Genomic DNA, 24,344 nt, shown 5'->3' with positions numbered 1-24,344 from the left:
TGTCAGTGGCCAGCAGCTAGCCATACCCACATCTTACCAGAAGAATGCTTCCAGCTTAGCCTGCCTGGGAATGAGTAAATGACGGCCAGGGTAGTCTGTATTTGATTCCAGATCAGGAAAATGAAGTCATTGAGCAGTTCAGGGCTCCCAAGACCTTTGCCTCTATTTAGTTAACACACTGTAACCAGTCACTATCCCCAGACTCTCTGAGTAGAGAGCCCACCATCAGAAAGAGATAGAAACAAATTAGAGTGCAAGATTCTAGGCAAGCAGCAAAAAAGGATGGGTCTGGACAGAGTTGAAGTCAGAAGACAAGCAAGAGAGTGGCCCTGCAGCCTCTGGCCATGGCTTAGGTCCAGAGCTCAGGTCCCAGCACACCGTGTCTCAATACCAGGGGGAAAAAAGTGTTTGGAGTTTCCAGATTGCAGTGTATCTACTCGGAATGAGGAAGTGAGGGTGACCACTCTACCCAGACAACACAGGGGAAGTGAGGCGAGCTCCTGGGCATGAGGAGGAGGAGGCTGAAGTGAGGAGTCAGGAGAAGCAGGTGGCTCAGTAGGACATCAAAGTCCCCAAAGCTTGCCTGGACAAAGTTTGAGGGAACTCTCTAACACATCTACCCTCCTCCTGACCCCACCCCAGCCTCCGCCCCACTCCCGCTGAGCCATAGCCTAGGCTGGACTCCCTGTACCTATGACAGCCTGGCCTGGAAATTGTGATCCTCTTCGCCTGTTTACCAGTGCTGGATTACAGACACGTCACCCCACACTCATGTGTGTAAAGCTGTGTGGAATGTAGCCTTTACTCCCAGAGGCCGACAGCTGTTTGCACAAGTAGATAAGTAGATATGATTAACACTTGAATCAAAGGTTCTCATCTCTCGGTTCCCTCTGCCACCCACACACAGTGGCCACAACAGTCATTGGTCTGAGCACAATTCCTGCATCATAGAAAACTCAACTGGCCAGGGCTGTACCCAAGAATATCAAGGAAGCTGTAACAGTCATGCTGTGAAATAATTTGCACACTAGTGAGCATGGGGGGGGGCAGCTTTTGTTTAATATGAAAATCTAGTCTTCTGTTTCTTGTCTCTAAGCATTCTGAGGGCATGCTTTTGTTTTGTTTCATGGCTTGTTTATTGTTTGCAACAAAGCTTTATTGTGTAGCCTGGGCTGGACTTAAGCATCCTGCCTCAGCCCCCATTACTAAGATTACAGATACCTGTGTGTTTGAATAAACACCCAGTGTGGTGGTGAGTACTGTCAACTTGAGAGAATCCAGAATCAGCAGGTTGATGGGCCCCTGGGGGACTTTATTAGCTGAGGTAGGAAGACACTGCCCTGTAGGCAGGGCACTCTCCAGCTGGGACCCTGCTCTGTGTATGGGGAAGGCATGGAGCAGCAGCTTGCATTCCTGACTGAAGACACAGCCTGACCACATTTGTCAATTTCCTGCTGTCTAAGCTTCCCCACCATGACAGACTATGAACTGAAATAAATCCTTTCTTGGGATGCTCTGGCCAGGGTAATTTAGTACAGCAACAAGAAAAGAACTAAGTACCCAGGGGTTGCAGTGTTCCTGAAGCAGGGCAGAATGGTTTCAGAGCCTGGGGATCCCCAGTCGTCCTCCTGTCCACCCCTAAAGAGGGAGGTCAGAATCCGCTCTCCTCAGTCTTTCCTGACCCTAACTAATTCATCAAGAGGTGTTAAGCTCCAGAGACCCCATGAGACCTCCTGAAAGCAGCAGGAAGGTGCAATGTTCTGGCTGCAGCCTCAAACAAGGCCAGTCTCCAGCCTCTGTTTGGGGATGGGGCAAGGAGGGCGTGATGTCCCAGACGTGGGCTGCACTGCCTGCTCATCTCCAGGTACTCTACAGCGCAGGCTTGAGAAGGGTCATGAGTGACTCCAGGACAGTCTGATGCTGCTTCCCTCCTCAGCATCCTGCTGCTGCATGGATACCTGCAAGGAGCTGACGGTGTGGGAACGCAGACGCGGCACACTCACCTTTCAATAATGTCCAGGCGCAGCTGGCGTCCGTGAGGCAAGGTAATGAGTTCCAGTCCCGAGCTCACGCCCATGCTCCTCTTCATGTCTTCAGAGACTTCCAGTATCCTAGCAACCTGTCGGAGCCAAGGAGAAATTCGCTGGATCAGGGAGTGTGTTGGGCCCGTGTTAATTTACAACGAGGAAAGATAGAAATACAGTACACGGAAGCCGGGTGGCTGTGGATGGAAGGCGCTTGGATCTCTTTGAGAGACAGCATGCAAAATGTTCCTTATATATGACATTTGAAGAGTTTAAATATACATAATAAAATATAAAACTGGGTGAGGGGCTGGGAAAAATAGTTTGGTCTATACATCGCTTGCATGAGCATGAGAACACACATCTGGTCTCTAAGGCCCACGTAAAATGAGAGGCATGGTAGGGCAGACTGCTAGTCCTCAGCACTGAACACAGGCAGAGACGGGGGACCCCTGGGCTCACCAGTCGGCCAGCCTCTGTGGCAAGCCCAGGTCCTCAGTACATCTGAGCGGTTGTCCCCTGAGCTCCACACACTGACATGTGCATATGTACCCTCATATGTGTGCTATCTCACACATGAACAAGAACACACGTGTTTGTACACATTCGTGTGCACACACACTCATATATGCACAGGAACAAGAACACACATGTGCGCGCACACATGCACACACACATGAATAAGCATTCACACACACACACGTGAACAAGCACTCACACACATACACGCATGCACATACACACGAACAAGAACACACATGTACATGCACATGCTTAGTGGGCAAAGGACTGCTGGAACCCCTAAGCAGTCTATACAGCCTAAAGATTTGGTACGCGTCCAAGCCCAGCCAGGGAACTAGTCATTTATGCAGCTCTGGCCTGACACAGGCTGGATCCTGGCAAGACATTTTGCTGCCAACAAGAAGGCTGTGAGTGTGTGGGGAGCCCACCAGTCTCTGCAGTGGGAAAGTGGAGCCGTCCAAGTTCCCTCTGCTCTGGGCCTTACCATTCATGTTCTCATTTAACAGCCACGGCTGGCTGCTATTGCCCCTAATTACGCCTCTCCTGGGTGCAGTAAGTGTACCTTACGGCTGGAAGCCATTAAAAACATATGTGGTGATTGGAAACCAACACACCCACGTCTTCTCCACAGAGGTTTCCCTGAAAGAAAATCTTTCTTTGTCCAAGCCAGCTCTCATCTCAACCCAATTCTTTGCTTTTTTTCTTCATTGATTAAATCCATTCTTTTTGTTTCTTACAGTGTGACTTTTTTTTTTAACCATCTCATTTCTAACGTGTGTAATCACATGTGAAAGGAATCGGAGGTCAGACCTGACCATTTCTTAGAATACAGCACGCTGAGCTGTTACAGTGGAGCCACGCAGGCTCACTGATGTACTGCAGTGTGACCCTGGGACGCAGGGGTCTAACCAAGTCTGGACATGTGGCAGGCACCAGATGGGTGACGGGTTTCAGGATTCATTCTAGGCTCACGGCTGCAGTCTAGATTTGCCTCTCTGAAGGGCTTTGCTAAGGATTCAAATGACTATTTGAAAGTACAAGTTGTGAGTCACTGGCCATGTAGAAAGGGAGCAACTCTGGCCAGGTCTCAGGAAGGAGAGGTCCACCTTGACCACGACAAGGCACTCCATACGTTACACGTGTTTAGACCATCATCCTGCCAGAGATTTAAGCCCTGTATCTCTGTGACGCGTGTACTGCAACCCACACCCTCTATGCAGTAAGACTCAAAGGCTCGCCATTGACACAGTTTTCTTCTGGAAGCACTAGTAGGCATTCCAAGGGCTCCATTCTGAGAGCAAGAAGCCTTCAATCTGAAATGTCAATCAACCCTCATCGGGTCTCTTTCCTGAGCTATACATACTTTCCAGGGCTGGGCTAGAAGACTATGGGATGTTGAGTCCACACTGGGGTCTAGGCTGCGTCCTCTGGGGGATTATAGGAGGAGGATGTGCTTACTGTGGCAGGGCAAGCATGAATTCCCTAAGCCAAGGCACTCTAGTTCTCCTACTTGCCGCCACTTTTTGGACCCATTCGTCTACATTACATTACTTCAAGACCACTGGTGTCCTGAGGGCTCCTGATGGGTACCTGGCCTGGCCCTCCTCTCAGTTACCAAGAGGCCGCCAGGCCCGATCACTGGGTGTTCTGGATCTGCTGTCCCCAACACAGAGGACTCAGACCTGCGCCCACACTCATCAGTTTGTTTCCCTAGCTTGATGGCAAAGTGCTGTAATGGCAAGATCCTGTATGAGCCCAGAGGCAGAAACTTGGAAACACTGAGGACAACAATCAGGCTCTTCCCAACCCATCTCAGGCCCCCTCTTCTTTGATCCAGAAATGAATCCCATTTAGACCAACCCCCATCCCCACAGTTTTTGATCGCACATGTGCCTCCAAGCCTGCAAGACACTTTCTGCATTCACCTTCCAACTGTTCAGCCTTCCAAAGTCATCTCCATTGGCCATGATCTCTAGCTTCAAGCCCTTGCTCAAGCCTAGGGAGTCCAGCCACACCTGCCAGAGCATTTCCTGGCCATGCTGTGGACCAAGCATCACATCTCCTCTCACCCCATTCCCACCACACAGCAGGTCCATCCAGGGTGGAGGTGCTAGCGAGCCTGACACGCACGCGGCAGGCGCTCAATCAAGGCTGAACAGTATCAATGATCAACACTCAGTGCTTCACTCTGGGCCAGGCAAAGTGTCCAGGGCTTCAAATACATTCTCTCAGACTTTGCTGACCACCTGGGTAGGTGGTATTCCGTTCCACAAATGGAGAGAGAACAAGAGCCAGGCAGCTGCTAATGGACAATGGTGGGATTTGGACTCATCCATAAAGACCAAGTTCTTAACTGATAGACTTGAATTCCACATTCAAAGACAGTAGTGGTGGCTGTGCTCTGCCAGGCGGGTGAGGCACAAGCAGTGTCCATCTGCAGGTGGCAGGGGCCCTGAGTCAGGGTGCTGGACACTGATGGCCTCCAGCTTCCGGTGTACTAGGATCCACCCACTGTCCTGACACCCTTCATAAGCAGCTTCCCTGAACCTTGCGCCGAGGTGGGGATGGGCACATGGCCCCAGATGCTGCCCCGTGCCTCCTTCTAGATCCTGGGCAGCTCCATCTCATGGCCGCTCTGTCTACAGTGGGAAAGGCGTTTTCCTGTTGGGGACAGTGGCTCTGCTTGTTAGTAGTTCTGGGAGATCAAGGAAGGAAAGATGGGAGGGAAGAATGCAGACAGCGGAGCAGAACCTTGCCCACGAGGCCAGTGTGCACAGGCTGCTTTCTCCCTGCTTGCTGGGGACTCCCAAGAAACTGATCTTTCAATGAAACCTGAAGCCAGATGTGGGAGGAGGCCTATGAGGACAAAATGCGCAGGGCAGGAAAAGGAGGAGAACTGCATACTTGTCAAATGACGTCATACTTGGGCTCTCCTTTGAAGGACGTCAAAAGCAGTGGGAAGGTTCCAGACCTGTAAGGAGCGGGCGAGCATCTCCCCCCTATCTCTCCTTCTAGAAAACGCAAGCCCTCATAGACAGCCAAGGGCTCACTGCCACCCCAGGAAAGACGCTGTTCTGTAATTGCAGACCCTGTGTGTACAAGGATCTTCCTTCCTCCTGGGGCTTGTGGGTGCGTGGACGGGCGGGCGAGCGGGCAGGCTCACACTAGGTGTGAGTCTCACTGGCATGGTACTGAATGCTCAGGCCCAGGGCCCAGCCTGACTGACTTGCTAGCACAGGAGCTCACAGTCCTCTTGCCACCACCAGGCAGCAGGTAAGGATTGAACATGGCAAACTCTCTGCCTACCTACTTTGTTCTGCACAAGGATGCCCCGTCGCCAGTTAACAAGTCTTGTTCTTTCACAGCAATCGCATTCCCTGGCTTTCCCCTTTGGAGCCTGCTTAACAGGGACACCCCCTCCTTCCTATATGAGCATGGATGATACCCCCAGCCTCAGGCACTGACTTATACTGGTCATCTGGTTAGCCTTCCAGTCCTGAATTCAGGAAAAGCTCTTTCTACCCTGCTTATTCAGTGACCCTCCAGTTTATTCTTGGAGTCCTTTATCAGTCCCCAAACTTCCTGGGGTATTGCTAGGAGATTAGATTTACAGCCAGGATTCCTGACACAAGAAGGAAAAATCCAGCTTTTGAATAAACCTAACCTTTGACACTCATGGCCTTCTTTGAGCTGAATGAAACAGGGCTTCAGATTTCACTGAGGCCTTATCTGTCACTCAAATGCCCAAGTACCAACTGCTATATACCAAGAAGGTGGGCTAAGCCCAAGATGCCCAAGATGCCCGTTATCTAAGGGATACCGAGAGCATATATACACAGATCATCTGCTCCTGAAGCAAATACCCCTATTAAAAATGAAGATGGGGCTGGAGAGATGGCTCAGCAGTTAAGAGCACTGGCTGCTATTCTAGAGGTCCTGAGTTCAATTCCCAGCATCCACATGGTGGCTCACAACCATCTGTAATGGGATGTGATGCCCTCTTCTGGTGTGCATGAACCAGAGCACCCATATACATAAATCTTTTTTTAAAAAACAAGGATGATAAAAATGTAGATAGATGTGGAATGATAGTCACAGGCTTAGAATTGTGTCTATGTATGATAAACAGTGTTATTTACAAATGCTTACAGGCCCAGCATCCACATTCCAAGCACTGTCAGCAGTGATCATTAGGAAGTTAGTTTCTAAAATTAGCTTTTAATTTTTTATTTTACCTTATTTTATGACTGACTTATGTCTATGAAACACATGTGTGGCTGGTGCACATAGACACCAGAAAGGGGTGTCAGATTCCCCTGGACCTGGAGTTATAGATGGTTGAGAGTTGCCATGGGGGTGCTGGGAATCAAATCAGGGACCTCTGGGAGAGCAGCCAGTGCTCTTAACCCCTGAGCCATTAGTGTAGCCTGAGTTTTGAGATTTTTAAAATTACATTTGGGGCGTGTGTGTGTGTCTACAGGTCAGAGGATAACTTGCAGAAGCTGTTCCTCTTTCACCCATGAGGGTTCTGGGACCGTGTTAGGTTGTATCTGGGTAGCCAGCTATGTACCTGACGAACCACCTCACAGATCCTGGAAACTGGGTTTTGTAGGATTTAATCTTTTCTTCTAATCTGCATCTTACAATTATTTTTAACTTGAACAATTCTTGTAAAAAAAATCAAGTTGAAGATGATTATCATAAAAGATCATATGGGAAATAAAATAAATACGCCATGTAAGTAAGTATAACACATGACAGAATGAAATAGCAAAGGTCCTGCCACTCCAGCAACCAGGCTTTCTGCTGCCCTCCAGTGCCCCCAGCTGCTCCAGTTCTGACAGGGAGGAGGGGAGTTCTTAACTAAGGAGGTAGGAGGAGGAGGAGTCACACTCTTGTCTTTAGCAGGCTGGGTTCAGAGGCAGGTCTGGCCTCCCTCTGTCCAAGGTGAAGTTTACCAGTTTCCTGCCGGGCAAAGGTTGCTCTGACAGTGGTTCCCACCCTGCAAATCAATCTCCACACCTGTGTGCCTGTCTGGCTTGTTTCCCTATGACAAAGCGTCTACCCAGCGAGGCGGGGTATGGCCAGGTAGACCCCATTAAAAGTAGTGGAAGGGGAAAGCCACAGAACACTAACCTTGCAGTCCACGCTCAGCATGTGCTGTGCAATGACCCTCGCGTCATGGTTGGTGAACAGTTCCTTGGCATGCTTTAGCATGGCTGTTTCCAGGGGCTTGTTCTCTGGAGGAAGAAGCTTCGACTCAAAGTCATTGGGTCTGAATGATGACACTGTCTCCATGACAGGTGGTACAAACTTGGTCTCGTCCTCCTGACCCTCATCCGTCTGCACGGCCAGGGGATCCCAATGTCTCCCTTGGTCATCCCCATCAAGTATCGAGTAGTTGATGCCAGAGTTCCGGGGACCCGATGCCCCATTCTGTTTGGCTGTCAGCAGCATCTCGTGGCTGTCGAGAGCCTGTGAGAGAAGCTTGGCTCCCCTGTCACAGCCCACCGCAAAAGCAGGGTTCAGTTCACAGTAGTTGGCCTCTGAGTTTAGCCAGGGAGATGGAGAGGGAGGAACCTTGAGGAAGGGCACCTTGCAGGGCTTTGGGGGTGGCTTGGGGCACAGTTGACTGTCTGATCCCCGAAGTGCCTCCCCTGCCCTAGCGTCCGAAGAGAACCTTCGTACCAGTGCCGGACTCAGAGTGGGCTCGCTGCCAGTCCTGAACACGGGAGAGTTGGGGCAAGGGCTTGTGTCCACACTTGGAGACTGGGGTGGCAGCTTGCAGCCTGTGGAGGAGAAAAGAAGGTCAGAGAAAGCGCAGTTGTCTGGAGAACAGAAAACAAAATAGGAGTGACCGCTCCCAGCTCTCACCCTCTGCCCTTGGGTTCCCGTCTCTGCCACAAAAGAAAACACAGTGACTTTCTCGAAGCAGGTCTGGTTTGTGGCAGTTGAGAACGCTGTGAAGGCCTCCCTGGCTCCAACTCACTCTAGATACTAGTCCCAGGGGCTGGGCTCTAACACCATTTTATGGTCATAGCAGGTTGGGACAGTCAGGGCAGGGAAACGTATCTGGGGCAGTGAGTAGCACAATCCCGTCAGAAGTAAGAAACCTTTAGCCACATAGCATTAAGGGCTCTGAGTCACAAAGTCAGGGTGGATCTCAGCCAGCATTAAAGAGAGGGCAAGAGATGCAAGGAAGATAGACACAGGGAGATAAGCCAAACATTCTACAAAGGAACACCGGGAAAAATCACTTTGTGGCCCTGTGGGAGGTTACTTATTAAAAGAAATGAAAAACCCTCCCACTGGCACTAAATGCTTAAGGATTTCCCAAGTCCCACGCCCCACCAGTCTTCTTCTGGCCAGGAAAAGAACTCAGAGAAACAGCAAGGTGACTGTGGACAGCTGCTCCATTAGCAGTCCCAAGACCAAATAAGTCACTCATGGGGGTAAGGGGAGAGGAGCAGCTAAGGAGTGAGCTCTTCTATCATGATGACCACCACTTATCAACAGGGTTTGAAATGTAAAAACCCTAGGCACAAATGCTAGGTGACCCTCTTACTCACTACCTTAATGTCTCAGTTTCCCCAGCCGCAAAATGAGGATATCTGAGCCCACTTGGAGGGCTTAAATGGTTATGGGGCTTAAATGCTTGGATACAGAAAGCATCAAACTTTGAGTGCCACAACCGAACAGTTCTGCCAACCTCCCCTCCATACTGAGAGTATGGAATCTTCAAACCCTGTGGCTTGTTTGGGCAGAGAACGCTGCAGGGCACCCAGGGCCGCACCACTGCCTTCTTGCCTGACACTCCCCCAACACCTACCGATGGGCAGGTGACTCTCAGACTGGTGAGCCTTGAGGGTTGCGGCCTTCCGGTCCTGCACGTGATCCAGGCAGGCGGGCTGGCTGCCACTCTTGTCCTTATTCCTGAAGCCAGAGACCAGGCAGAAACTGTGTCATTAAGTAGTAAAAACCTCCTCTAGGCGACGTCACGGGAAGTTAAGAAAAGAAAACTCCCAGAATGAAGGCAAAGGAAAGGCTGGAGAGGAGGAGCAACCAAGGGTGTGCCTGCCCGTCCCCAGGGCCAGGCCGGCTGAGTCCTAGGCTCCTTCCTCAGCCCCTCCATCCTGTTGAAAAGAGCGAGCTGAATGGGTCACAATCCTCTGGGGAGTAGTGGGAAGGCATCTGATGAACTGGAATGTGTACTTTTTTTTTTTTAAATGATTCTCACTCCCTGGGGGAATGGCTTATTTAACTAACACGACTTTTCCACAATGGATCAATGTCAGCTGGGAGGAGGCTGGAGGCTGCTTTCCATTTCTGTGTACAATCGGCACTCCCTTTTCCTTTACCCCCAAATAATCTGCAGATTCCAGGAAGATGTGGTGTCTTACCTATCTTCCTGGCTGGGCTTGGAGCACCCACAGGTGACCTCCAGCTGCTGAGTTAGAGGCAAAAGTGGCTAGTAAGGTCAGCAAATGGCAACTGGGAGGCACAGCGCACAGCCAGCCAGGGGAAAGGTAGAGGGTAACCTGAGGCCCTTTCTCCCTCTGCCCATCCTGATTCACTGGGGCTCATTCTAGTTACAGTAACTGGGCTCTGTTGATAGATACACAGTACCAGCCAGGCTGCAACGAACAGGGCGTCCTGAAGTGTAAACCAGTCTCACACAAGCCGGAAGATCTTCCCTACCTCTGGAAACACACACACACACACACACACACACACACACACACACACACAAACACAAACACAAACACACACAAACACACATAAACCTTCCAGCAACCACTCAAAGATAAGTAGGTTGGGGCAAATTACAAAAGGGAATGTCTTCTGGAGAAACGGCATTGAGCAGTGACCACCGTGATCGACAATCAACTGGTTAGATTATTCCAGGGGCCCTGAGCAGCTGGACAGGTAGAACGCAAAGGCCAGAGAATGTACACCTTTGCCCCGGGGCTCCAGGCTGCCAGCCAAGCAGCAGGTGGCAGTGGGGAAGTCACTGAAGGGCAGCAGGATAGGGTGACTAGCCCATTAAGGCCATTGGTCATGCTCCCTTCCCCCACTTGAGTGTGTTGGCTGTTTCCTGTGGGAAGCAGTGTCAGAGCCTCTGCATTCTGAAGGACAATGAGAAGAGCATCTCCCACGTCCTTCCTCGCCTCCTCTGCCTGCCGCTAAGCCTGACTTTTGTCTCCCCTGCGGAGAAAAACAGCTACCAGGAATGTCAGCCCTCGATGTAAGTAAACACTTTCCACTTCCTGCACCCTCACAGCCTCTATACTTCCAGACCAAGAAAAGGAGTCCCAGAGAAGTTAAGGTGTCTGCTCGAAGATGCACAGCTAACCACAGGGGACTAGCAGGGAGCCGCGGGTTCTGAGTCAGTTGCTGACTAATACATACCAGGGAACAGCTACAGTTTATGTTACTTACACACTCCTGTGTTTCCTAAGGCGTTTGCAGTAAAGAAATTATAGTTTATGTTTTCTCTTGGCCCAGACAGGAAAGCAGAGAGGCGAATGGACACGTTTACTTTTATGTGGGAGCTCAGAAGCCAGGGGCGGGGGCAGGGCCGCTGCACAATTAGAGGGGTCCAGTCTACATCTCAGCTTTCTTTCCCCGGGCTGCAGCAATTGGATCTGTAAAGGCTTCTCGGTTCTGGAAGCCAGGTCCTATGCAAATACAGAGCTCGCTTCTCAGCCCTTTCCTGCCTATTCTCTGAACTCGGGGCTCTTCATCCCAGGGGCATGGAGTCCAGTTTCCTCCCTCCGTGTTTCCAGTCATTCGAACCCTATCTGTTCCCTCCAAGTCAATCCTTTACCACAGGACCAGTCCCCTAGCGAGTCCTCAGCACTGACCCCTGCTGGATGCCGACAGTCAGCACATCCGCACTCCTGCTCTCCCCATGGTATATTGGTAGGTGGACTTTACAGTCTCCCTCTAACCCCAGAACACCTCAGAAATCTACCCCACCTCCCCCTTCCAGCAGGGGCCCTTGCTGAAACCTAGGCTGGCTTTCCTGCTTCAGTCTCTCTGCCCGCTCTGTGCCTATGGCTACCCAGCTCTGCTTCGGGATTTGCTGTTCACCGTGCCAAACTTTTATAGCCTGGTACAAAGACCTCCACTATAGCTGGGGGTTTCCTCCTAACCCCATCCCTCCCATACACAGACACTCTACTCTAGTCTGGCCAATCAACCTTCCAGGCTCCTCTGGCCCTTGAATGTCTCACATTAAATCCCTGCAACCCCCTCTTCTTTGCAGTGTCCCCCGAATATCCCCTTGCTTTCAGTTCATCCACTCCCCTGCTCAGACCCCGTTGTTATTTTCATTGTCTTCTCTTGTTTCTGTTTTAGAGATGGGGATCTCATTTTGTAGTCAAGGATGCCCTTGAACTTGGGGCACCCCCCCCATTTCAGCCTCAAAGCACTGAGATTACAGGCATGCATCTAGCGCCATCATTTGCTTTTGATGCTCTTTAAGTGGGAATTACACACACACACACACACACACACACACACACACACACACACACACACACACCACCCCTGTGACAGCTGTCCACTAATAGAGAGTGTACGAATATTCTCTCCTCCCCTTGGCCTGAGCCAGGCCCCCAGCACCCCACAGACCTACCTGAGGAGGTTTCCTCTGGGCAAGCTGTGGTCCCGAGCCTGGATGCCACCTGTGGTGAGGCTCAGTCTCTTCACCACATCTGGTCTTCCCTCAGCAAAGCTGCCCTCCCGGCCTCGGCCTGGTGAGGTGCCATAACGCTCCTCCAGACACCAAAGGGGCACTGTCCTATTGATAGGCTGGAAGATGATGGCGCCGCTCTGCTGGGAGATGGGCCTCCGGTTTCCCACGTAGCAGCGTACCAGCCCGGGGATGGAGTCAAAGCTCTCCATCTCGAATTGGTACTGCACACGGCTGTAGGCCTCGCTGAGCCGCAGAACAGTCCGGTTGATCTTAAAGTGCTGAGCAAGGTTCTTCCACTGACAGGTCAGGACAAAGTTTCCAGGGCTAGACAGGGAGTCACGAACCAGGAAGTCCCCATCCCGCTGCACAAGGTTTTCAGACACCTGTCGACAAAATGATGAATGAGGAACAAGAAAGGCAAACCAATTCTCTCAAGAGCTTAATAGAAGGCCGTGCTATGTCTCCTCTGTGTGCGCATGCTTGCGCATGCGTGCAGAGACCAGAGGAGTCTTTCCTTAGGCACCATCGGTAACCCACGAGCCAGGGATCTCCTTCTCTCTGCCTCCCCAGTGTATGTGTTACCACACTGTTTTGTTTTTAATGTGGGTTCTGGGAATTGAACCCAGATCCATCTGCTTGCAAGATGACTATTCACTAACTGAGCCATCTCCCAGCTTCCCTTTTCTAGTCACATCTTTAGTTTGTTTACTAAATGTCACACTCAAGAGCTGTATCCTAGCTGGGTATGGCCATGCTTAGCGGTGATCAACGCGCTCAGGAAGCTAAGGCTAAGACAGGAGGACTGCGAGTTTGAGGCCAGCCTGGGGTACATAATACATCTGAGGTCAGCCCTCTCTCAAATGCAAAACAAAACACCCAAACTATTTATAGACCATCCTCTACATGCCCCGGACTACTGCAGGCTCAGGAGACACAACAATGACTAAGTGTACTTCCTCGCGGGCTCTGTGTGTGTGTGTGTGTGTGTGTGTGTGTGTGTGTGTGTGTGTGTGTGTGTGCGCGCGCGCGCGCATGCGTGCATGCGCGTGTATGGTATAGCACTCTCAGGACAGAAAACTGCAGGTATGGTGAGTCAGATACTGTGAAGCTAAGGAAAGAGAAAGTTTGGAAGGGAGATGGGCTACTTGGGGCGGTTGTCATTCAAATGAGGGTGGTCAGGAAGATGTCCCAGGAAGAGGGCGTTTACATAGGGATGAAGGATGTAAAACAGCGGGAAGAAATGAGGTCGTGTGCTGTTGGGTCCGATTTTCCTTGTATTCAGGGAAGGGAGGAGGAAAGAGGCTATCTGGGTCCCCTAAACATCCTCCTAAGATTCCCAGCTACAGAGCAGGACGAACCCAGGGATGACATGGTGGATTCTGGACATGCTAGGAAGCTAGGAAAAACAAAGTCACTTGAGGTTTCCTCACCTCACAAAGTTATTTAAAGATAATCCGTTTGCATATGAGAAAGAGGTGAAGCCCAAGTATACAATGGATACCCCCATAGTTAACCGCCATGGTGCTGATGCTTACCACTGAGCCAGTCCATCATTTTGGGGCCTGACCACCTAGGTTTCCATTCTGCCCCAGCTGTGTGAGTAGACAAAGTACATAAGCGCCCTGTGGCTCAGTTATATCACCTATAAGATGTAGGTAATGCTGTTTCTTACAGGGCGGCTGAAAGCTTCAAAGAGATAGAATGTTGGCACGCTGCTGTCCTTGCCATAGAGTTTCAGTTAGCCAGTTCAGAAGGATGTATTCCTGGGAGTTCACCCTCCTGGCACTCTAACAAGGACAATGATGACATTTCTTCTCTAGGATATTCTAGCATCCAAGTGACGCTATACTTCTGCCGGCTCAGAATAGTATGCTGCCATGGTTACTTTAAAACTGCCTCTTTGCCTTAAAAATACATTTTCATGCAGAGATTCCATTTCCCGGAATTGAGCCAGTAGGAAGAATTATAGGTCTGAACATGGTAGTTATCTTACAGGATGTTGCCCGGGCTGCTAGAAACACTCTAAGTACCCCATAAATTGTGATGCGTGTATGCGATGGCCAGATACACACTGTGTGCTGGTGCGGCAGAAGAGTTTACAGCTGGAGTCAATTCCCAGGGCACACCATTAAGTGAGGAGAGTGGACCACAGAAAGCAGTAAGATCTCCGTTTTGATTGAAGAGGTCTGGAGGGATATACACCAAAATGCTCATAACAACTGTCTCCAGGGGAGACAATTAGGGATAGGAGTTGAATTTTCTTTTTCCTTGTCTGTATCTTCTACCATCAGTTTTAAGATTATAGAAAAAAATATTTGTCTCAAGATCAGAATAAGAATGATTTCTTTGATAGTGTAAGGGAAAAAATGGGGCTGGTAAGATAGCTTAGCAGGAGAAAGTGCTTGCTGCCAATCCCCGAGGCTCACATGGTAGAAAGTCGTCTTTTGATATCCACGTGTGTGCTATGGCACCCTCCACACACGCGCAATAAATAAATAAACAAACAAAATAGTGACTTTAAAAAGTGAAATTGGTCACACCAAAGACAGTATTCATAACATGCAGCTGCCCTCCTTAGACCTAGGTATGCATTTCCTGTTATGTTGGTCCTTGATTAATGACTGGCCAGATTATGCTTATAATGCAAACCCATGGGTCACTGTGTACTTCCGTCCTGCAGACTTGTCTAGTTTTCAATTCTTATAGTATCGAACAAAAACATTTTTAATGGCAACCACGTGAAGTACCCCGAGCCATGAAACCGTGGACCCTGGGCTAATCCCTTTTCCTCCCCATCTTCGAGTCACAGAATTCAGTGAAGAAGAACAGAAGATGGTAGACACTCAATGGCCCCATTGAGGCAGGGGTGGCCTTGTCAGTCTGTGACAACTGCCCTGTGGCACGGGGACTTTTCTGAGATAAGTCACTGCCTTCACAAAAGGGTCCAAGTGGTAGGAGGCTCTGCCCACTAGCCAAGAGCTTAATTATCCGAACCCCAGGTACCCCCATACTTTCTGGCAGCTGGTACTGCACATGTACATAGACCCCAGGAGCTGTTCTTTCCCTCATGACTGGAGTCCCACCTTTGGCTCTTCCGAAGGTCTCTTTAGAGACAGCTCTAAGTTAGGTCGCTTTACAGCACTAGAGTTTTGTGTCTTTGAGCATCAGTGCCATCGGTGTGAGATTCCCTGAGGAGAGCAGGGCGCATACCTGTCTGGGGATCCGGCCGTGGTACCAGGCATGGCTGCGTAGGTCCTCGCTGCTCAGCAGTAGCTCCTCCTCCAGTTCCTTTTTCAGCCTCTCAGGGGTCCTGTCCATGATGTGCCTCTCCTTGGAGAACTGCAACACACAGAGTCCACAGTGATCTCACCTTCCACAAACAAGGCCAGGCCATGCCATCCTGAGATCACCACCGTCTCGCTGGTCCTCTGCTTTGCTGAGCAAAGGATCCTAGGCCCAAAGCAGCATTTGAGAAGGGAACTGACGACAATTAGCCGTGACCTCTCGCTTCTCCAGCTGCAGGTACAGAATAGATTCTTCACCTGCTCAGGGAAATCCCTCCCAAAGCAATAAGCTGACCAAGAGGTATGAGGGACAGAGGAACAGAACGGAGCCAGGTTGTGCTCTTCCTGTGGAGCTTCCTCATTCTCTTTTATAACTGCCTTAACGTGGAGCTGGGAAGGACAGCTGTTCCCCAGTGGCCTTTGACCCTGGGCCTCAGGGGCAGTAGAGCCCAGAGCGCAGTCCTTGAGGCTCGTAGCAAAGGCTCTGGTTTTCCTTCCTTTTTGTCTTTTTGGTTTTTTTGTCTGTAGACAAACTCCAGTCAGGAATTAAGTTAGCTTATAAAAGACTTCTAAGCAGATGGAGCAATTTCATGCCCTCTAACTCTAAAATAGATGCCTGAAATATATATATAACCTTTGAAATTAATGTTGAAATATTTATCTTTTAAAAGCCTCTGTTTAATTTTTTTCCTATGGGTGTTTTGCCTGAGTTTTTTGTCTATCATGTGTATCCAATGCCTGTAGGGGCCAGAAGAGGGCGTCAGGTTCTCTGGCCTTGGAGTTACAAGTGGTTACGAGTCACCCTGTGGGTGCTGGGAACCAGAAATGGGTCCTCTGTAAGAGCAATAAGTGCTCTTATCAGCAGAGTCACCTTTCCAGCCCTTGAGTTATAGAAGATATTTTGCATATGTATGTGTGTATGAATGTTCAAGCTTGCATGTGGATGGATGCACACAGGGTGTCTGGAGGGGCCTGAGGTTGATATTGAACAATGTCCTGATGCCCATACCTTATATAGAGAGGTGGGATCTCTGACTGACTCCAGAACTCACTGTTTTGGCTAGTCTGGCTAGTAGCTGGCTCCAGGAATCCCCAGTCTCTACCTCCCCTATAGGTTACCATACCCAACCTGCTTTTGTGGAGTTCCAGGGATCAAAACTCTGGTCCTCGTGCCCGCATGGCGAGAGATATCTACTAATCTTACCCAAGTCTGATTTTTTTGTGTGTGTGTTTTGTTTTGTTTTGTTTGAGACAGGGTCTTGCTATCTGTATGGCCTTGGCTACATTTGAATTAATAATCCTCCTGCCTCAGCCTCTCAGGTGCTGGGATTACGGACATATATTATCACCTATGTCCAGTGTACTGGTTAGTTTTTATATCAACTTAACACAAGCTCTCCTTCTGAGAGAAGGGAACTGCAATTGAAAATAAAGACTGAACTGCAAGCAGGTCTGTAGGGCATTTTCTTAATTAGTGGTTGATATAAGAAGGCCCAGTCCATTGTGGGTAGAGCCATCTCCGGGCTGGTGGCCCTGGGTGCTATAAGAAAGCAGGCTGAGCAAGCCATGGGGAGCAAGCCAGGAAGCAGCACCCTCCGTGGCCTCTGCATCAGCTCCTGCCCCCAGGTTCCTGCTCTGCTTTAAGTTCCTGACCTGACTTCCTTGGATGATGAAGGAGTCAACAAAATAAGCCCTTTTCCTTCCCAAGTTGTTTTTGGTCATGGTGTTTCATTACAGCAATAAAAACCCTAAGACATCCAGATTGAATAGCACCTTTTTTTCGTTTAATTTTTCTAATGCACTATTTCACGGTTAAAGCAGACTGGGAATAGAACTTAAAGTTAGACACTGGTCCTTTACCCCAAACAGCTTGAGAGCGTTGCACGGCAACACAGCAGGGTTCCTAGGCAGGTGATACTGGCTCCAGGTTGGGTTTAGAATAACTCCCGCTTATACAAGCACACTGAACATGACCCCTCCTGGGCGTTCCCGTTGAAACCAAGTTTGGGTACCACACACTGAAGGTTATATGAATGGGGAAAGGCCAGGTCTCTGAGCTTCTCCAAGTCCCCCAGCTTGCCCTCCAGATACCTCAAAGAACCACAGAATTACTCCTCACACATTGCTTAGCAAGAAGAGAACGATTCCTAAGCCCCCACACCCACACCCACCAAGCAAAGCAGAATCAGATTTAGGATGAACTGTGCGTGCCACACTTTGTGGTGCCGGCTGGCATGATTTGGGTGGATTTCAGGGTGGACCTTCATTCTTCCTCCCCTCTCCCTAGCTTCCTCCTCCCTCAGAACCTCAGGACAGGCATTCAAAGGCGGGGTTTTGTTCATTCAGTTTGCTCGTTTGAGGCAGAGTCTTACACTGTAACCCGGGCTGGCTTAGAACTCACTACATCATCCAGGTTGGTCTTTCTACCACAGCGACCCTTTCTATCACAGTGATGGCTTTCGCTTCTGCCTCCAGAATGCTGGGATTAGAGGTATGGGCCACTGTGCCTAGTGAGGGACATCAGATAGTGCAGTTTATATCAAAAGTGTACAAGGCTGACTGCCATGACTCATGTGGGCTCGCCCAGCAGTGTTTGACACTGGCAGCTCTGGGCATTAATTATGCAAAGTTACATCTGAAGACTCATGTATGAGTAGCAAGCTGTCAACTGATGGCTGTCTATTATCTGTCTTGCCTCCTGCTAGACTCTAAGTTTCATGGGAAAAGAACCTTTTTCCCCTTTCCCTATAGCAGCGCCTCAGGCAGGGCCTGAACACCTCAGGAACTCAGTAACGCTGCAGGAACAAACATCCCGGAGGGAGGCTTCTGTGACTTTTCTCCCAAATTATCTGCCATTCCATTTCACCAGTGCGTCACCACCGTTCAGCTCAAAGATGGCGTTCCTGACGGTTTGTGTTTTCTAAAATGCTGTGCTGAAGTCTACCCTTGGAAGACTGAGTTGCAGAGTTGGAAGGACATCTGGGTTGACATGTGAGAACCAGCACCTCGGTGACATCCTGGACCATGAAGGGGAAGCCATAACTAGGAACAACAGCTGAGAAGGCTGGAACCAAGCTGGGGCCCCGATACCCATGAGCCCACACACTGACAGGAGGACAACTGGTCCCCAGTTTTCAATGTCACTGTCAAGCTTCATGAAGTCTATGGTTTGGGGCTTCCTCTCAAGGGGCTATATTAATCCTAACCCATGTGTATGGTGAACGAATGGTTTCCTTCTTAAGTCACCCCGCCCAGCAGAATCATTTATACCTCTCATGCCCCACCCTAGGCCTACGGCTAGGTCTGAGCAGGGACAATGTAGGGGATCTAAACATGTTCAGCCAGCTCTATCATACTCCTCAGAAATTTTATTTGCTCGCACCCAGAAAGCTTCTCCCATATTTGCTGCTGTGATCTCATCACTGAAACCCCAATATCCAGACCCCTGCTCCCCGATGCAGACACACCCTTCTCAGCACTGGCTACAATGTACATTTTCCTTTAAAGTATCTCACACTCTTACTTGCTACCCTAACTACAAACGCAGCTGCTCTTCCGTGACTTTTGTCCCAATTCCTTAGAGGAAATTCCATAATTACTGCTATTTCCTTCTGGTCACAAATAGGCTGTAATCTCCTGGGTGCTACAGGAGATAGGGGTGACAAGGAGGAAACCCAGAGAGGAGAGGAAGGGAGAGTGTTGACATGGACCTCCATAATAGCTTGAGATGGAGCCCAGACTTTAAAAACACAGGCCATACACTACCATGGGGGAATCTATCAATGACTCTCAGCTTGTAAAGGGGATGTTGCAAGGTCACCCACCCCAGAGGGCCATCTCATGAGTGGCTAGTGTCTGTTTTTTGGAGGGAGTGGGTACCCTCTGAAACTCTCTTATTGTTCTAATCACATATATGAATTAATGCACCTCGTTGTTGGAGACAGGTCCTGTGTAGCCCAGGCTAGCCTCAAACTCACTCTATAATCAAGGATAACCTTGAATTCCTGATCCTCCTGTTGCTTCTGCCTCCCAAGGGCTGGAATTTTAGACATGGGCAACCTTATCCAGCTTGAGTTTGATGTATCTCAAAGAGGGCTGGACTTACGTCAGCCTCAACTCTTCAATCAGCATCACCTGCCTCTGCCTCCCAAGTGCTGGGATTACAGGCATATGCCACCACATGTGGCTCCGTCACTGTGTCTCAATGTGAAGAGCTGTTACAGCACAGTGTTTAGGAGCTTGGGCCAGCTGACCACCTCGAGCCAGAGGCCCACAGTAATATTGAACAGCTGTGTGGTCTTGGGCAAGTGAAATTAATTCTTTGTGGAGCCTTGCGTTCCTCTTCTGCTAAGTGGGGAGAATATGCCACAGGATGTTAGTAAGGACCAAATGAGTGGGTATCCGTGAGGACTTGGAACACACTCTGGCAAGGCAATCAGCGCTAATGCTAGCTGTCATTATAATTACATCCAGACACTATTAATCTATGCCTGTAAAATAAGCAGACTTGGTACTGAGGGTCTGGTGCAGGAGGCAGGGAGAGGCTGGGTTTGGGAAGCCAGCGGTTAGGGAAAGGATCCTCTTCAGTCCTCTGGAGAGAGCTCAATGCCAGTTTGCCATAGTCCAGTTCCTCAGCCAGAACTGATACCAGCTGGCTGGGCACACCTCTGAAAACTATGACCATCATTCTAACTACAGAAACAGTGTTTCTGTAACCCCCATTCCTTATGAGTCTGGCCTGAACAAGCCGTAGTAGCCAGAGCCCAGGAAATGTTGGAAAAGAGATTTTAGAGGCTCAGAGCCAACTCCCGGAATGTGCTGGGAACCCCCATTACTGTGGAAACCCATCTTTCAACAGCTTTCCAAGGAAGAAAACGCTAATCCAGCCTGGGAGGAGTGGAACTCTGGACCTCCTGGGTGAGCACCAGAGCCTGCATTTCAAATCAAGCATAGAATGGGTCTGGACATGTAGATCAACGAGAGGCGAAAGCCAGCACTGAGGGACCGTAGGAGGCATCTATCAGAGTCCTTCAGAGGATGCATGGAGGAGACAGGAGACTCAGAGAAAGATGGCATCTGCATTATAACATTTGCTTACATCTACCCCTGGCTGTATGGAAAGTTCTCATTCCTGTAGGATTTGACATTGTATAAAACAGTGACATCCATACCGAGGGGCCACCTCAGGACCTAAGGAAACACGGGACAGCAAGCAGGATGGAGGCTCCAGAGGGGCGCATTCTCTGGGAAGACCACACACACACATACACACACACGCAGTCCAACAACACCAAGCTCTGGGGATAGACAACCGGCCTAGCCATCTGACCCCGCCTTTTCCCGCTCCGCAGCCTGGGTGAGTTAGTCTGCCTCTTTGTCTTTGAGTTTTCTACTGTGTCAAAATGAGAACACTGTGGCCCAGGGCTGTTCTCAAGACAGTTCCACTAGGGTTTGTGTGGGGTGGGGGAAGGGCTGGAGCAGCAGAACTGAATCATGAAGGGAAGGCATCATAGCTAAGGGAAACAATGAGTTGCCGGGTACAGTGGCCTGGAGGTTTGGGTCGGGGGACATAGGACAGAAACCTGCAAAGGTGTGGGTGTGGGTGTGATATACAACTGTGTCTCCGGCACCTCACTCTAACTCCAGCCCCCTCCCCCTCCCACATACACCCCTGCTTCCAAGGACAGTTCCCTCTTCAGTACAGGCATGTGCTATGAAGCGTCTTCCTGGCCATCACTGGTTGGCCTGAGAGATGGCTCCCACCCACTCTGGAAGAAGATACTCTAACCCACTCTGGTGAAAATGCCGTGAGACTTATAGCCTGGTAGTTACTTCACCCCCATGTTTTCTTATTTGTTGGGGCGGGGCGTTGTTTTTCCAAGACCAAGGTGGCTGAGACAATGAAACCAGCCCTGGAAAAGAAGAAGAACCAGGGATGACTGAGGTCTCTGTAACACGCGAGTCCCTAAGCACAAACCCTGTGGCTTAGCCGGTATAAGCTGGGTCTCACTGCAGTTCTGAGGAAGCCAGGGAAAGGCTCAGGGGACCTGACACAGGAAGCTGGGGGTCAGATCTTCATTCTGTTGATAATGTCACTGAAAATCTCTCCCTGGGCAGGCACGGACACTCAGAGTAGCTTTAGAGGGATCAGTGTACGGTAATGGGCAGAACTTGGGGTGGAGTGGGGCTCCCAGCCACAAGGCCAGCGTGGTCATTTGAAATGCGCTGAAAGTTTGAGTCGCCATTTCCAGTTAGTGACTGGCTCAGAGGCCAATATGGAGGAAGCACTCATTCCTGCCCCATGGTATCTCCCCTGACCTCATTCCCCAAATGACCCTCAGAACTACCTTTTGATGTAAAATAACCCCGAAGCTCCTCCTGCCACGTCCCTATTTGATCTCCATTTGAATTTGACTCTTGTTCTAAGACCTCTGCAGTAGCCACTTCCCAGGACTTTCTTCTACCTCCTGGCTTCAGCCCTACAACCTGTTACCCACAATGCCACAGGACTCTTTATCACCCTTCTGCCAAGAGATTTGAGTCACACTTGCACAGCTAAGGTGAGATACAGAATGTTTTTCTGCCTCACGCCCTGATTAATGGGCTTCTAACACAAAGAATTCTCTGGCTCCTGCCCATGAGGACCAGGACCCCACCCTGCCTCAACACATTCTTCTAAGAGCTCCACAAGCTGAAGCCATACACTGAACTGGCTAACCTGCTGGGTTCGGCTCTGAACTTTTTGGCAGACCCAGATCATGAAAGGACGATGAATATTGAGGATACCAGCAGAGGACTTAAGGATGGGGACAAAGTGGGGTCTCAGAGCCCACAGATTTGCATAAAATTCCCAGGCTCTCATTGGTCTATGAATTGTCAAGGCCTGGGGAAATATTGGACTTGTCCCCAAGGGCTCATAGCCACCTACAGATAAATCCAGGTTTCTCCCACAAAGCCCCAAACTAACTTTCTATTAAGACCTCATGCAGGCCCCTGTTCTACGGCTCTGAACACACTGTCCTGTGTCCTTCTCTGTGTCTCAGTAGTGTGAATGGAAAGACAGACAGACAGACCTGGAAAGGTGCTGACTCAGTAGCCTGGCTGGAGTGGAAGATGGGGACAAGGGAGCAGCCAGAGGGGAGCGAGACAAGGTGTGGGATGGGTTTGAAGCTTAAGCTAATTATCTGAGAGGAGTCTACTCAAGGACTGCAGGCAGCTGTATGAGAGGCCCTAAGGACATGAGATTCTTAAGGAAGATGGCCAGGCTTTCTTTGCCTTTGGGTCCCAGAGCCTAGCTGTGCCTTAGTAGACACTTTCTTCAGAGACAGAATTAAGAGCTTCAGATGTGGATTCTTTCTTTCTGTCTTCCTTCCTTCCTTCCTTCCTTCCTTCCTTCCTTCCCTTCTTTCTTCCTTTCTTTTTTTGCCACTGAGTGTAGAGAAGAGAGTTTGCAGGCTGGTCAAAGACAAGTGATCTTATCTTAGGCCCATTCTGAGTTTTTCTCTGGCACCCAGGGGTGAGAATTCACCTCTCCTAGAACGACTTCATACTCACAAAGAACTCTGTTCCATAAGTGGCGTGGGCAGACACTTGCTCAAACCAACATAGAACCAGAAACTTCTTTTCAAGGTGACTCTAGCAGTGAATGTGGAAAGTTTCCTTCTTACCAACCACATAGAACATGAACCATGAATAAAATCCACCAGGAAGTTTTAGAGATCTGGCCCTTAAGGAGTTATTAAAATGATCTTCAATTATGTGGATTGATTGGAGGTGTGTAGGGGTCAGAGGACAACTTGGTTCCTACATTCACCATATGGGTTTCTGGAGATCAAACTCAAGTCGTCAGGCTTGGCAGCAAATGCCTTTACCCAGTGAGCCATCTCTCTGGCCTCTGAGAAAATAGGTCTAATGGAATTAAAGAATAAAAACCAGCGGTTACACAATGTAATCTCTAATTATGCACAACTTTGTTTAGTCTTTTCGTTCAAGTTCAAAGCCAGCAATTCTCGGGGCTTTGTGGGGGGCAGGGGTCAGTAAACGGTCTCTCTATGCAGATGAAGCTGGCCACTCCTAGAAGCCATCCTTGATGAGGAACACCCGACTCTCAGATTTCAACCCTAATCCGTATATACAGCTGGCCCCGGGTGTCTTGTGAGGGCGCAGACACACAGGTGGAGAGCGTCATGCAAGATTGCAAAGAAGTCCTTCGATAGATTATGCCTTCTTCTTCCCTGGCCTTAACATTTAGTTGGTTAAAAGAAACGAGGGCTGGAGAGATGGCTCGGTGGTTAAGAGCTCTGATTGTTCTTCCAGAGGTCCTGAGTTCAAATCCCAGCAACCACATGATGACTCACAGCCATCTGTAATGAGATCTGATGCACTCTTCTGGTGTGTCTAAAGCCATCTACAGTGTACTTATATGTAATAAAGTCTTTTCAAAAATAATAATAAAAATAAAGGAAGAGAAGAAAAAAGAGAAAATCTTGCTGAATTTTCATAAACAAGATACATTTTTGGTCATTCATTTTATGATCAAGGCTGAAAACTAAATTACTAGAAACAAAGGAGATGGAATGTGTGCTTGGAGGGGAAGGGGAGGAAGGGAGGGGCAGGAATTGGGGTGAAGACCAGTGAAAGCACAAGCAGGCAGGCGGCTGCCCTCTTCTCTTCCACTTCGGAGTGTCTGGCCACAACACCCAGAATGCTATTAGGGACCTCACACAAAAGCTTCCTTTCTTCAGCCTTGGAACAGTTTATTAGATTAAGGGAGTCATCAACAACAGTGGAGGCCTCTTATCAAGTCGCACCAAA

General features: G+C 49.5%; 1 protein-coding gene and 1 long non-coding RNA gene across 4 annotated transcripts in view; one reads left to right on the top strand and one right to left on the bottom strand.

The window, feature by feature from the left end:
* The window catches only part of Bcar3 (BCAR3 adaptor protein, NSP family member), a 112,808-nt gene that overhangs the window by 8,577 nt on the left and 79,887 nt on the right, over positions 1 to 24,344 (bottom strand). For all 3 annotated transcript variants that reach the window (NM_001107722.1, XM_087624885.1, XM_087624886.1), the window contains 5 exon segments: positions 2,004 to 2,119; positions 7,683 to 8,335; positions 9,376 to 9,479; positions 12,187 to 12,629; positions 15,457 to 15,585. In NM_001107722.1, the coding sequence (NP_001101192.1) occupies positions 2,004 to 2,119; positions 7,683 to 8,335; positions 9,376 to 9,479; positions 12,187 to 12,629; positions 15,457 to 15,585 (1,445 nt within the window).
* LOC147996527 (uncharacterized) lies at positions 10,557 to 24,031 on the top strand. The gene is made up of 3 exons (XR_015676885.1): positions 10,557 to 10,791; positions 18,400 to 20,886; positions 23,588 to 24,031. It is a non-coding gene; the product is annotated as an uncharacterized LOC147996527 (long non-coding RNA).

The sequence above is a fragment of the Rattus norvegicus genome, chromosome 2 (genome assembly GCF_021556685.1).
Source record: "Rattus norvegicus strain SHRSP/BbbUtx chromosome 2, alternate assembly SHRSP_T2T, whole genome shotgun sequence".
Lineage (NCBI taxonomy): Eukaryota > Metazoa > Chordata > Mammalia > Rodentia > Muridae > Rattus > Rattus norvegicus.
This window is presented reverse-complemented; position numbering and strand designations above follow the sequence as displayed.